The 14,346-nt window shown below is 40.8% G+C and overlaps 2 protein-coding genes across 8 annotated transcripts in view; both read left to right on the forward strand.

The window, feature by feature from the left end:
- Window positions 1-10,130, forward strand: part of TCTN3 (tectonic family member 3) — a 28,370-nt gene extending 18,240 nt beyond the window's left edge. For 4 of the 5 annotated variants that reach the window (XM_082423714.1, XM_082423713.1, XM_082423712.1 and 1 more), the window contains one exon: window positions 7,831-10,130. In XM_082423714.1, coding sequence (XP_082279840.1) covers window positions 7,831-8,067 — 237 coding nt within the window. In that variant the 3' untranslated portion in view covers window positions 8,068-10,130. Of the gene's footprint in view, window positions 1-7,672; window positions 7,707-7,830 lie in introns of all 5 variants that reach the window. The other variant, XM_082423715.1, reaches the window with a different exon arrangement.
- Window positions 10,131-13,178: 3,048 nt separating this feature from the next.
- Window positions 13,179-14,346, forward strand: part of ALDH18A1 (aldehyde dehydrogenase 18 family member A1) — a 45,693-nt gene continuing 44,525 nt past the window's right edge. Inside the window, exon 1 of one of the 3 annotated variants that reach the window (XM_082423679.1) lies at window positions 13,179-13,415. The gene's annotated coding sequence lies outside the window, so the exon portion shown is untranslated. The remainder of the gene's footprint in view (window positions 13,416-14,346) is intronic. The other 2 variants (XM_082423681.1, XM_082423680.1) reach the window with 2 other exon arrangements.

A 14,346-nucleotide genomic window follows, 5' to 3' on the forward strand; every position in this document is an offset into this window, starting at 1 on the left:
GTGTTTTTATATCTTTTTTATTTATCATTATTCTTTAATTTTTTACAGTATAATTTACTGCTTTTGTAATAATTAAACTTTCTCAAAGTCACTAGGAAAACATCTAAAAATAACAAGATGTTATTTTCAGGAATTCCCTGGTGGTCCAGTGGTTAGGACTCCACGCTTTCACTGCCAAGGGCACGGGTTTGATCCCTAGTCAGGGAACTAAGATCCTGCAAGCAGCACAGCATGGCCAAAAATTAAAAATAATAATAATAATTAGATGTTACTTTAAAGATGAATTTATTCAGTTTCATTTACAATAGCGTGAAAAAACATAAAATACTTAGGAAAAAATTTAGCAAAAAGAATGCAAAACTTCTTCACTATAGAACATTACTGAGAGAAATTACAAGAGACCTAAATAAATGGAGTGATATACCATGTTCATGGAGAAGAAGACAGATCCATTATCTGTCCCCAGATGGATCTATAGAATCAATGCAAACCCCAAAAAATCCTAGTAGGCATTTTTGTGGAAATTGACAAGCTGATTCTAAAATTGACATGAAAATGCAAAGGACTTAGAATAGCAAAACAATTTTGAAAAAGAAGAACAAAGTTGGAGGACTTTACTGATTTCAGGATTTACTCTAAATCTTAGTGTGGTGCTGGTAACAAATAGACCAATGAGAAAAAACAGGGAGTCTAAAGATAGATCCACAAAAAATTCAATAGGAAAAGGACTTTTTTTAAGACAGTTGGTGCTGGAACAACTGGATAAAACTAGAACTACTGAATAAACATATGGGGAGAAAATGAACTAACTCCATACACAAAAACACTTATGCCTTGATCATAAACCTATATGTGAAATCCAGAGTCATAAAGCTTCTAAAAGAAACATAGAATATCTTTGCAAATTTGAAGTAGGTAAAGATTTCTTGGACAAGAAACAAAAATCATTAACCGTAAAACTAAAAATTTGATAAATTCGACTTCATCAAAATTTAAAATCTCTGCTTATCAAAAGATACTGTTATGAAAATGAAAAGCCAGACTGCAGCTTGGGAGACCGTATTTCTCAATGCATTATCTGACAAAAGATCATATCCAGAATATGCAAAGAACACCAACAAATAAATAATGCAAGGAGCAAAAAAAAAACCCACTAGTAATGGGCAAAAGATTTGAACAGATACTACATAAATGACCAATAAACATGAAAAAGTGCTCAACATCTTTAGTCATTAGGGATATGCAAATTAAAAGCATAAGACACCACTCACTAGACTATCCAATAGAATATGCACTAGAATAGCTAAAATCAAAAAGACTGTGATAACATGAAATCTTGCAAGAATGTAGAACAACTGGAGTTCTCATACTTCGCTTATGGGAATGAAAAATGGTACAATCACTTAGTCTTACAAATTCATCTTCTCTATGACCCAGCAATTTTTCCTGGATATTTACCCAAAAGAAATTAAAACATATGTCCAAAACAAGATTTGTACAAGAATGTTCATCACAGCCTTAGTCTTAATAGCACATAGTCCATAGTCTGAAATATGTAGCTACAAAAACATAAATCTAAGAGATGGTATCCACAGCTTTTTCTCTAATAGTGATAGTTTTCATTTGTATTGATTTGACATAGAGGATTAGCACATAATGGTTTAAAAGTTATCATTATAAATATGTAATATAGTAACATATAGGGTGTACTTCTTATTACCAAAGCCAAACAGAATCTAATCTAAACTTTTCATGTTATTAAACAGTAAATCTTACTTGGGGACAAAGTATTTTGCTGCATGTAAACTGAACTGAAGCAAATAAATCCCCTAAGCTTCACAAAGTGTTAAAACAGAATTGCTGGTGGTAAACATCATAAGATATTATAGCTTAAGGTAGAAATAAATTGTCAACCATACATAACAGAACTAGATCCATAGTAAACGAAATGTGCTGACTTGGCTTTGTGCCTTTTATTTTGATAAAAGAAAAGAGATGACCAGACTTTTTTTTTTTTTGACTGTGTTGGGTCTTGCTGCGCGTGGGCTTTCTCTCGTTGCGGCGAGCAGGGTGCTACTCTTCGTTGTGGTGCGTAGGCTTCTCATTGCGGTGGCTTCTTTTGTTGAGGAGCATGGGCTCTGGGCGTGCGGGCTTCAGTAGTTGTGGCGCACCAGCTTAGTTGCTCCGCAGTATGTGGGATCTTCCCAGACCAGGGATTGAACCCGTGTCCCCTGCATTGGCAGGCGGATTCTTAACCACTGTGCCACAAGGGAAGTCCCGATGACTGGACTTTGAGGGTTTTTTGGGTTTTTTTGTTTGCTTGTTTTTTTGTTTTGTTTTGTTTTTTTCAGTATTCTTGCTACACATGCTAAACAGTGAATTCTCTAATTTTGCTTATACATAACTTTTAAAATGCAAATAAAAAACTTTAGACTTAAGAATTCATGTGTAACACACTGAACTTAACTTTAAAATCTTTTTCTTCATGTGGCACTAAAACACAGGTTCTAAAATAGGTCAATAACATTCAGTATTATCCAGTGACCTGGCAAGTGCATTCAAGTTCCTTTTAATTATTGGATTATCTACTAGACTGCACTTGTTCCAAACCTCCACATAAATATGGAGGCAGTATTTTTAATATATGAAGAATAAGCATTTCATTTGAAATATTAACAAATAAGTATATGAATGAATGAACCACAACCTTCAGAGATCCTAATTACAGTGTGGTGGGAAGGATGAGGAGTCAAAGTAACCTGTAATTGCTGACTATCAAATTAGCTATGGCATACTTACTACCTTGTGATTTATTTATCTCTTCTTACTTTATATTAGTTCCCTATCTCCAAAATACCTCTACTCATTTGTGCAAAAAAGGATCTTTATTGAGTGCCTCCCCTGTGCCAAGTATCATGCTTGGTGCTAGGTATAGTGCAGTAAACAAGATAGACGTCATCCACCCTTACAGAAGGTGTGTAGCAATACCGAGGTGAGGTTTGGAACACTGTTACAGAAATTTTCCAGGATATGCTAATAGCCTGGGCCCAGATGTGACGGCTGCAGGAAGGAGACAGAGTTCAGGAGATTTATCACAGATAGGACTTGATTGCTTGGATGCAGAGGTTGAGGGAGAGAATGAGTCAAGGATGATAGATAGTTTTTAGTTTGGGCATTTCATTCAGTTCTTTTATATCTTATATGGTGATAGCCTGTTGACTACCAAATGTAATCCTACTTTTTGCAGTAACCCTTGTATTTTTCATCCCCCCCAACCACCACCCTTTTTTTAATTTGGTAGGTATTCTGAAGTTTTTCTTCCTTTTTTGTTTTGTTTGTTTTGCAAGGCCACTGTCAAGCTACTGGAACCCACTTTGCCTGTCAAGTGCCTGGAAATATACATCTCCCAGATGGTTCTTAACTAATGACTTAAGGGCATAGGAATATGAGAACCCAACTCCCTTGCCTTGGGTTGGGAGCACACAAATTGTTGGAACTGTAAATCCTACATTACAGCTCAGAATTCCCCTTCAGATTAGGCTAATGCTACATAATGGTATAATATATCAAATTAATTAATAATTTTATAATTTATCAAAATAATATGTAAACATATTTTTAAAGTCAAAAAGGCTGGAAAAGAGGATCTCTTAACAAAAAATAAAGTCCCATATCCCCCCTGCTCTCCAGAAATTAACCTGTTTAACTCTTTTCCTCTTTCTTGCTGGTATTTGTCTCAATTTCTAAGCAATATCATACTCAGTTATCTCTTGAATTTAGAGTTTATATAATCTATTGACATCCTATCTTGGTAGATGAGTTTAGCTTTGTTACTCTTCTCCTACCCCTCCCACCACTCTCCCAGTATAGTTACATCAAAATGTTTTATTAAGTCAATATTCAGTGTTTCATTTTTATGATCATACATTTATGTTGAGCCAAGTAATTAAATTTTTGTGAAATGTTTTATTCTTCCTAAAATTAATAATTACCTCATATTTCATTTCTTTAGTTTTCTTTGAGCTAATGGCTAAAACTTCTCACATACTCTTAACAGCTCTGTAAAATTTCTCTCAATGCAGTTTTCCAGCTGCATTGCCAGCTGAACTTGCCAATAGTGTTACTTGTTCTACCTTTCCTACGTATTTTCTTCATGGAGACCTCCATAATCTGATGTAAAATGGACTAGTTGCTGCCCAGCAGCTGTTTTGGAACTTTCCTTTACTGTCATCTTGGAGATTCCCCCTTGCTTCTTACTTGTGTTAGAGTTGCTGTTAACTAGACATTACTTTTTCATTTTTCTTGGTTTATTCTCTTGTTTTGGTGGAGCTCAAATTCTAGTAACATCTTTGAAAAAAGGAGCATGTAAAATACATTTTTTTCTTTAGTTCACACATCTAAAGATAACTTTATTCAACCACCATCGTCATCCTTATCATGATGCATAGTTGATCATTTGGCTAGGTATAGAACTCTAGATTGAAAATAATTTTCACTCTCAATTTTGAAAGCATTCCTCTAGTTTCCAATATTGCTGTCTAGACGCCATTTTAAGATATTATTTTTACCCCTAATAGTCTGAAGTTTCCACAAAATGAGGCCTTGGGTAGTATTTTTTCTTCATTCATCATACCAAACAATTCATGGGATTTTTTTACTCTTTTAAAGCTCAGTTCTGATAAATTTCAATTATTATTATATGTTTAATAATTTCCTCCCCACTATTTTCTGTTCTTTCTTTTTGGAACTCCTGTTAATCTGTTACAGGATCACTATATTGATTCTCTAATTTTTTCTTTTCTCTTATATTGTCTCTCTGTTTATCTTTTTGTTCTTTCTAGAAGAGTTCCTCAACTTTGTCTTTTAGTCTTTTTACTGAATTTCTTTTGGCTATCACATTTTTTTTTAATATCACATTTTTAATATCTGAGAGCTCACTCTTATTCTGTATCTTTTCATAATATCCTTTTCTTATATATTTTTAAGATATTAACAATTTTTTGACTTCATCTTTAATCTCTGTTTCCTCTGAATTTGTTTATTCCATTCATTTGGTACAGTTTTTCTCTTTAACATGAGAAACTTCTCCCACTTACCTGGCAATCTCTAGCTGTCTATCCAAAATAAGAGTAAGGTGCTAAACTGATGGAAAGCTCTGTGATCATGAGTGAGACTTATTGACTTGTAGGCTTCACTGTAGGGTGGTTAGGTACAGTAGCTTTGAGGGTTGTAGGACTGCCAATGTCATTATCTTTCTATCTTCTTATTGGGACTGTTAATTTTCTCCAGAAAAAAACCCCTCCTGGCTCCTGACTGAAGGGTATGTGTATAAGACCATCTCTCACCATTTTGAAGCCAGACTGGGAGAAGGGATTTCATTATACAGAATAATTGCCCTATTTTTAGTTCCATACCTCACTCTGTCCTTTTCTATGTCCAGTGGCCCTAAATCCAGAATTTCTCTGGTTTAAATTTTCTAGTCTCTTGTTGAGATAGGGAAAGGGTGGTTGTCTGATTGCATTGAGGAGGGTATCATTCAGTAACCATTTTCTGTCCCTGCCTCATCCCTACTTCCCTGTTGTCTTCTATTACTGAGTCTTTCAGGGTTCTACAGAGATCTTCTTCTAGTCTCTGAAGGCTTTTAGGTTTGGCCTTCTTTCCCTCTGTGAAACCTTGCCTCCATCTGTTTTCTGTATTCACATATTATGATCTCTCCCCATTTCAGTGAAGATGGAATTTTGTATCTGTTTCTTATTGTATTGGAGTGGTTTTAAGATATACAGAGAGAAGACTTGTCTTTACATTGCCATCCTAAAATCAAGTCCAGTAGTAGCTCTTGGTGAGCCTAATCCCAGGTGAGTCTGAAGAAAACAATTCGAAGAACTTTTACCATGTGGGATTTCCCAGCCATTGAAATACCACTATAGACTTAAGTATATATATATATACACATATATATGTGTGTGTGTGTATATGTATGTATATATGTGTGTGTGTGTATATATATATATATATTTGGGTAGACATGGGCCTAAAGTTTGCCTTCTTGGGCTCATAGCTATCTAAGAGGTCAGTTCTCGGTATAGGCTGACCCCAAGGCTCCAGAAGTTCCCTGATTTTGGAGTTTGCAGGGGCTAATGACACTTTTCCCTACCTCAGCTTGAAACCAATTAAAAAGAGTCAGGTGGAGATCAAAATATCAGCTTTATCACTAATAAACACTAGATAGGTAGATTTGGCTTGGGTGTGTAGCAGTGAGCTTCCTAATGTAAAACTACACTCTTCCATTATGAGGCCACTACCCCAGTTATAACCACAACACCTGGGACTGCTTGTAGGCAGTTTAAAATTTCCCCTCCCCCTAAAGGCTCTGAAATGAGTCAGAACAGCCCATTAATTAAATCAATTCTTAGGCAACACTGAACCCAAGGCTGAAAATTCATTCCCTATTCTATTTCCCATCCCAAAGTGTTTCTAGCCATCCCAGCTTATATAGCTCATCAGGCATTCTGCAGTGAGGTTAAATAACAATGTTAATGTATTTCAATAATGTCAACTGCAAAGATTTGCTCCAAAAATTGAATGTATATCCTCTCCCCATTATAAAGTTCCTAGGGAAAAATTAAAATCCTAAACAGGAAATCCTTTTGTAAGTTAAAGTCCAAAGAAAGTTTATTACTTAATCTTAAGTAATAAACTCCTCCCCATTTTCTTTGTCTGGTTAGTCTCAGCCAGTCTTCAATGCCTGGCTGGAGTCAGGATACCCTCAGCATCTTCAGCCTAAGCTGGCTGTACTTGGAATGTATGTGGGTCTTTCAATGCCACAGAAGTTACATTAGTTCTATGCCAAGTCCCATATGAGCTTCACTGTTAAAAAAAAAAAAAAAATCCAAAGAGTTAGTATGACATGCCAGATCATCACAACACTGGCCCCACATCCACTTATTTTAAAAATGTCTGTGGAAGGGTATGCCAAGCAAAATTATGTCCCCAGAGCCTGATATTTACTGTTGCCAAAGACCACAGCAGAGATATGTGGCATCAGAGTGAAGGAAGGTAAATGAAAATCTTCATTTCTGGTTCAACAAGATAGTTATTTACTGTCAAATTATAATCAAAAGTTTGCCTAGTGAACAGAGTCAGAACAAAGGGAATTCAGTTTCGACAAACTTAACTCCAGTCATCAGGCTGCAACCATATCTACCCAAAGCTATGTCTATTCGATCAGATGCTTCAGTCAGCTTGACAAGGAGCATCCTTTTCACTTGACTTGAATTGGTGTTTGGTTGCGAGGATCCTTTCTAACCCTGAGATTCTGTGAATTTGATGGTTTTTTAATCTACAGTATGGAGTTCTTTGCTTTTTCCATGAAGTTTCACATTTCTTTCTACAACTGAAGAAGGAATAGAAATACTGCTAGTACGTGTGTACTGTTTCAGAGCCTGGAGCCTTCTGGGACCTGATAAGGTAGAGCTGCTAAACACGTAACAGCAGCAGTTTCTACCTGATAAGGTAGAGCTGCTAAACACATAACAGAAGCAGTGGCTTCTTTGATATCAGACAGGTCCCCAACTATGGGAAGCTAGAGTCAGTCTTTTGGTAGGTGTAACTGTTCACAGTTCTGGTGTCCTCGAGTATTGCTAAGAAATTAATTTCCTTGTGTCTCACTCAGAAGGAGAACTACATAGGATCAATATGAGAAAAAGGTCTGTCTTGCTTAGAGCAGTTTGTTTTGAGTCTTTATTCAGGGAAGTAATAATAACAGTGAAATTGGAGGGCTATTTGAATGGGTACCAAGCACTGACCTGTCAACGGACATTCTTCCTGCAGGATTCCCAACAGGAAACAGAAGTACCTTTGACAACTGTTGTGACCTTTGTGGACATTACCCAGAAGCCAGAGCCTCCAAGAGGCCAACCCAGAATGGACTGGAAATTGCCATTCGACTTCTTCTTTCCCTTCAAAATGGTATTCAGCAGAGGAGTAGACTCTCAAAAGGGCTCAGTCTCTCCCATTCTTATCCTGTGTCTCTTACTACTTGGAGTTCTCAACCTAGAGACTAAGTGAAAAAAAGGAGAGGGAGCAGATTTCAGTTTTCCCCATGGGAAGTTCTGCGGCACCCTGCTTATCTTGGCTAAACAGATCCTCACCTGCTCATGACCAGAGGAGAGCATTTAGGAAAACAGAGGACCTAACTGAAGGAGTGGAATTGCTGGGCAATATGGTAACTTTATGTTTCATCTATTGAGGAACTGCCAAACTACTTTCCAAACTGGCTGCACCACCAGCAGTATGTGAGGGTTCCAATTTCTCCACATCCTTCCCAATATTTGTTATTTTTATATTAGCCATCCTAATGGGTGTGAAATGGTATCTCATTGTGATCTACCATGCCTTTTTAAACTGTAACGTATGAGATCTTACACTAGAAATGAGCACATCTGCTCTTCCAAGGCAGGAATACTCCCAAGTATTCTTTTCCTCTCTACCCCTCTGATAATTTGATTAGCTTGTAAGACTAGTTTCCAATTACAAAGCTGCTTAACATATCTTAGATAAGATTTTATGATGATCTTATCTCCAGTCACTCCTCTTGTAACAGGCCTTTGAAAAACATTTTTTTACATCATCTAGAGAATAATGCAGTCTTCTTCCCTCCCTTTATTTATACAGGAGGTCTCTTACTGCACGAGGTCTCTATTGTAATCGTGTATTCAATTTAAGGAGCAAGTTTTACTGTAAAGGGGTATGTGCAATTTGTATAGAATGAAATTGAAATTACAGCCGGCCCGTTACAGGTGTGGAGAAACAGGTACTCTCGAATACTTTTAGTGAGAACATAAACTGGTAGAAACTTGGAAAGAAGGGCAAATAGCTATTTAATATGTATCAAAAGCCTTAAAAAATGTTCACAAACTTTAACCCAACAGTTCCACTTATTAGACATTATGGGGCGGGGGGTGGGGGGGATGTCCAACAATAAGGAATTAGTTAAGTAAACTATGATGTATCCATAGATTGGAATGTTGTACAACCACCGAAAATTGAGTCGACCTGGCTTTATTGCCATAAGAAAACATTCATGATCTATTTTAAGTGAATAAAATAGGCTACAAAATAGTACATATACTTTATGGTGCTATTTTTGTAAAACAAAAAATATTTATACATATGTACTTAAACAAACATCTGGAAAGCTAACGTCTAAAATGGGAATTTTTTCTTAATAATAAGCATTTCTGATTTTTATAATCAGAGAAAATAAAACTGTATTTTAAAGAAAATATTTGTTCTCCAGGAAAAACCTCCCTGTTTATTGTATATAGGAATGTTCCTTATTTATGAGTAACTTCCCATTTCTATTGATGTATTTGCTTGTTTGGCATTCTGGGCCTGTCTTTTAAAGCAGGGGTTCTGAAAGGCCAGTCACATCATAAACTGGGGTTCTTTAAAAATGCTGATTCCTCGGCCCTGCATCTAGAGATTCTAATTCACTGGGGGCTCGAAGAATCTGTATCTTTTAAAAGCCTTCCTGGTGCTTCTGATGTTCAGCCTGGTTTGTGAAACTACAAAGTTATATTGCATAGTCTGGCTGAAACTGGTTAAGTGTTTGTCCTAACATTGCCAACTCACGTAACATGTCTACCGGCCTAGCCTACTCCCTTTTCTCGGAGAATCCCCTCCACACAGAGCTCTGCTGTGTTGGAGTTACCTGCATGATCCCTCCTCTCCCTGCCACAGCTGACTAGACCAAAAATGGAGTCCTGGACCAAGTTAGGCCAGTAAGATTTTCTCTCTAGGAATATGAAACTAAGATGAAGTCTAAAAGTCAGTGGGGAGGAGGCACTAAAGATATTTTAGGGCTGAGGAAGCCATTTTCCACCAGATGTTCACTAATGAAGAGTGTATCTTAAAAGGAGAAAAAAAGAAGCAGATTGCAGACTGAAGTGTAAATAGGAAACCCAGAAATGGAGGAGAATATTGGTTCCCAACTTCCAGTTCCTTGTACCCACCTCTTATGACATCCAATTTTACCTTCTGCTCTTCTTTACCTTTTACTCTTTCTAGTAAATTGTTTTGTTTGAATAAGTTTCTGTTACTAACAGTTAAAGAAACTGAGACTAAGATAACTTTATTTTTTTAAAGATTTATTTATTATTTATTTTATTTTTTGTCTGCATCAGGTCTTAGTTATGGCACGCGGGATCTTTCATTGCAGCACGCAGGCTCTTCGTTGCAGCACGCGGGTTTCTCTCTAGTTGTGGCGTGCGGGCTCCAGAGCGTGTGTGCTCTGTAGTTGTGGCGCGTGGGTTCCAGAGCGCATGGGCTCTGTAGTTTGTGGCACGCAGGCTCTCTAGTTGAGGCGCATGAGCTCAGTAGTTGTGGCATGTGGGCTTAGTTACCCCACAGCCCGTGGGATCTCAGTTCCCTGACCAGTGATGCAACCTGTGTCCCCTGCATTGTAAGGCAGATTCTTTACCACTGGACCACCAGGGAAGTCCCCTAAGATAACTTTAACCTAGTACTCTATGGCAGGTAAAGATGCAGTCTTCAATCCTGCATTCTTATAGTCAAGTTCTAAATAGTCCACTTCCTTTGTAACATTCTGGTCATGTCCAGCCCTATTTCCACTTGCTGAGACAAAAGTTAAATCCCTCCAATCCAAATAGAATCACTTTTTTTTTTTTTTTTTTTTTTTTTGGCTGTGTTGGGTCCTCGTTTCTGTGCGTGGGCTTTCTCTAGTTGCGGCGAGCGGGGGCCACTCTTCATTGTGGTGCGCGGGCCTCTCACTGTCGCGGCCTCTCCTGTTGTGGACCACAAGCTCCAGACACGCAGGCTCAGTAGTTGTGGCTCATGGGCCTAGTTGCTCCGTGGCATGTGGGATCTTCCCAGACCAGGGCTCGAACCCGTGTCCCCTGCATTGGCAGGCAGATTCTCAACCACTGCGCCACCAGGGAAGCGCACACTTTTTTTTTTTTTTTTTTTTTTAAGTTACATGAAGGAAAGATACCATGGCTGTATTATTTCCTTGATTTCTTTTTTCTTTCTTTCTTCCTTTTTTTTTTTTTTTTTGGTTATATACACTAGTTTGTTTTATTTTCTATTTCCTTCATTTCTATGGAAAGGCAAACTAGATTATAATTCTGGTATTTGATTTTTCCCAACCCACAGTCACATATCCCACTCCTTTCTCTTTATTGGTGAAGTAGAATATTAATAGTAAGACAGTAATGAAAATAAATAGAAAATATTTGGACAATGTTAAAGGATTTTCATATTTGATCTTAACAATGTTATAGGCTAATTTATGTAGAATATAGTATATAGAATATAGGCAAGTATAGAAGATAGACAAGGGCAGTATTATTAACACATTGCTTATTTGAGAAAACTAAGCCCAAGGAAATTAAGTTCATTCATTTATCAAATATTTATTGGCTATTATGTGCCAGGAATATACTTCCCTGCTCTTAGGAGCTTATATTCTAGCAGGGAAGGCAGACAAACAATTAACATAAGGTGATGTGTGGGTTAAGGACACATTAAGAACAGAACAGCACTTCCTGAGTGGAGAAAGCCTCTGTCCCTAATGACTTTAGCTATACCCACAGTTACCTATTTTGTTCTAAGTTCATGGTGAGAATCTTAAAAGCTCAAGTACCCAATGAAACTACTGGAGGACAGTTTTATTTCTTTTGTATCCCCTACCCTACTTTAAATCCAGAGTGCTCAAAACTTAACACATGTACGGTGTTCTCATCCGTCACCCAGAAGAATTGCTCCCCTCATCTATTTCCTAACACTGTGTTGCAGCACCACCAGATTTGCAACTACCCCTCGTTGTCTCTCACCCTCCCCCTTTCAAGTAGTTAGCGAGGTCACCTCTCCCTCCTTTATGCTCCCTGCCCCCTACTGGAGCCTTTTCCCCAGTCATCATTTCTTTACTTGGGCCTTTGCAATAGGCTAACCAAACTCCCAGCTTATACCCCTCTCTAGTGATTTCAGACACACAAATCTGATCATGCCACTCCAGTACTTTAAAAGTCATGGTTCTCTAACTTTGAGGATGGTAAAACTTGAAACCTTTAGCATGCACAAAAATTTTGCAAGATGCCCCTACCCCACCAAACACCCCGCCTGTCATGTCCCACATGCAGCCTCTCCTCATAGGGTGTCTCCTGCCTCTGCATATGCCATTCCCTCTTCCTCCTGTGATCCTGCTCCCCTCTTATACGTAAACTACTTACTTCTTGTCCTTCAAAGCACAGTTCGAATATCTGCTCTTTTCGAAGCCTTGCCTGTTGTGCCCCTGGGCACCCCCTCCTCTAACATTAATCACACAGTGCTGTAATCTTTTGCTCACCTGTCTGCCTTCTCATAAGGCTATGGACTGGTCTAGAGAGGTGATGATGTCTTCCTCCAAACCTAGGGAGTGCCTAATACATGAAGTAGCCAACGTTTTAAGAGCGAGGGAATGAATAAATAGGCTCAGCAATGTTCTCACGGACAACTACGCAAGGGGCAAGATGCCTTCCTCGTGACCGACCTCCACGTAAGTGGAGGTGCCCTCCCCAACGCCCCACGTGCCCAGCGTGCCCAGCACTACCTCTGTGCCTTTGCAGGAATGTGCCCTTTGAGGAAAACACAGCAAGTATAACAGAGGGAGAGAGTCTGAGCTCTAATTTCAAGGGTGGATTCGCATTCACCTTTGGAATGGTGTCAGTTGCCAGGGATTAAATACAACTATTTAAAATTACAGTAGTCTCACCAATGCCCTTGCTGAACGAGAGTTGGGCTGGGACACTTGGGGAAACCTCCAGGCGACTAGGGGGCAAATAATTTTATCGCAGTGCCAACATATTTCCATTTAGGCAGCAGAAGTTTGCCTGGAGTGTGGGATCCTCAAATTGTGTACATTGATCCAACCGATTGATACTTCTGAGGTGTGCCTGGGATATAATGATCAACAGTGACAAACACTCCGTATGGGATCTACCAGCAGCTGAGGGATCTAGGCATCTTTTCTGCCTCCCTGGAAGGCCCGATGGGCGACCCTCTTCGGCCCATTTCCCGTCTGCTCCTGGGACATGGGCATTCACCCAGAGCGCTCCAGCCCCGCCCCCCCCCCCCCCCCCCCCCCAGTCGTAGGCCTGGCCTCAGCGGGCTGGGCGCGCCACGTGGAGCGCGGGCCCGATTCTCAGAAGGCGCCTACGCCATTGCCGCGGCGCAGCTCCGGGCCGGCCCCTTGCGTCGCGTCAACAGCGGAGGCCGCGAGGCCTGGGTTTACTCCAACGCTGCTGACGTAACGTCATCCTTGCGGGACGTGGACGGAAGAAAAGGGGAGTGTAAGCCGGCGCCAGAATCCGCCCGCGTGTAGTACGGGCCGGGCGCCGGGGCTGGGTGGCTGCGTTCAGGTAGGTACGGGCAGGCGGCGAGGATGGCAGGGACAGTGGTGGGGATGGGGTGGCGCCGGTGCCTCGCCGGGGGCTGAGGCGCCGCCCGGGCTGGGGCGAGGGAAGGCGTGTGTGCGCAGGGTCGCGGGCGACCGAGGGGGCTGCCGGGGCGCGCGGCCGGAGCAGGGTGGCGGGGTCGGGCCCGTGAGTGAGTGTGGGAGCGCGGAGGGATGGCGGCGGGCTGGGCCGCCCAGAGCGGGTTGCACCGCCACATGCCCGGGCGCGGAGGCCCAGGCGCAGCGGGGACTGCGGGCACCCGAACTCCGTGGCAGCCCTCGGATACACCCAAATGCAGGAACTGATCCATGTGGAGGCTTGACGACCCAGCGGACCCCTTCTCTGCCCAGGACTCCGGAGCCAGCTTCCAGTGCACCTGCATGGGTGGTGGGGTTTCACCCTGTTTGTGACTGTCCACACGGCGACTCTCAGGGGCCTGTGTGTGCAGTCCCTCGCAGCCCGCCTGGGCTTTCGGGATCCCCTCTTCAAAACCAATCCCCCCCACCCCGCAGCCGGAGAGCTCGCTCACCACCGCCTTTTGCAGCGTGGCATACGGTCTGTGAAGAGTTCCTTCCTGGCACATCAGGGCGGACCCAGATCCATTCCCCCTCCCCCCTCCCCCATCACCTTTCTCTGCTCTAGAGGCGGTGAGCTTTATCATTGGGTCTTTGTCTTAAAGTGGTCCATATACCAAGCCTGTGTTTCTGGGCGACGTTTGTTGAGACTAAAGTTCAGTTCTCTGTTCAAGTAAGAAAGATAAGGGCTTTCTGTTTAGAACCTGTAAAGAGGTACTTGAGAAATGTCCTGAGTCAAAACGTGGAAACTTTTCATTTGATGACATGGAGTCTAGACAGACACACATAACCTTTGCTCCCTGGAATTAGCCATGTACTTT

Source organism: Balaenoptera physalus (assembly GCF_965194825.1).
Source record: "Balaenoptera physalus genome assembly, chromosome: 14".
In the NCBI taxonomy this organism is placed as follows: Eukaryota; Metazoa; Chordata; class Mammalia; order Artiodactyla; family Balaenopteridae; genus Balaenoptera; species Balaenoptera physalus.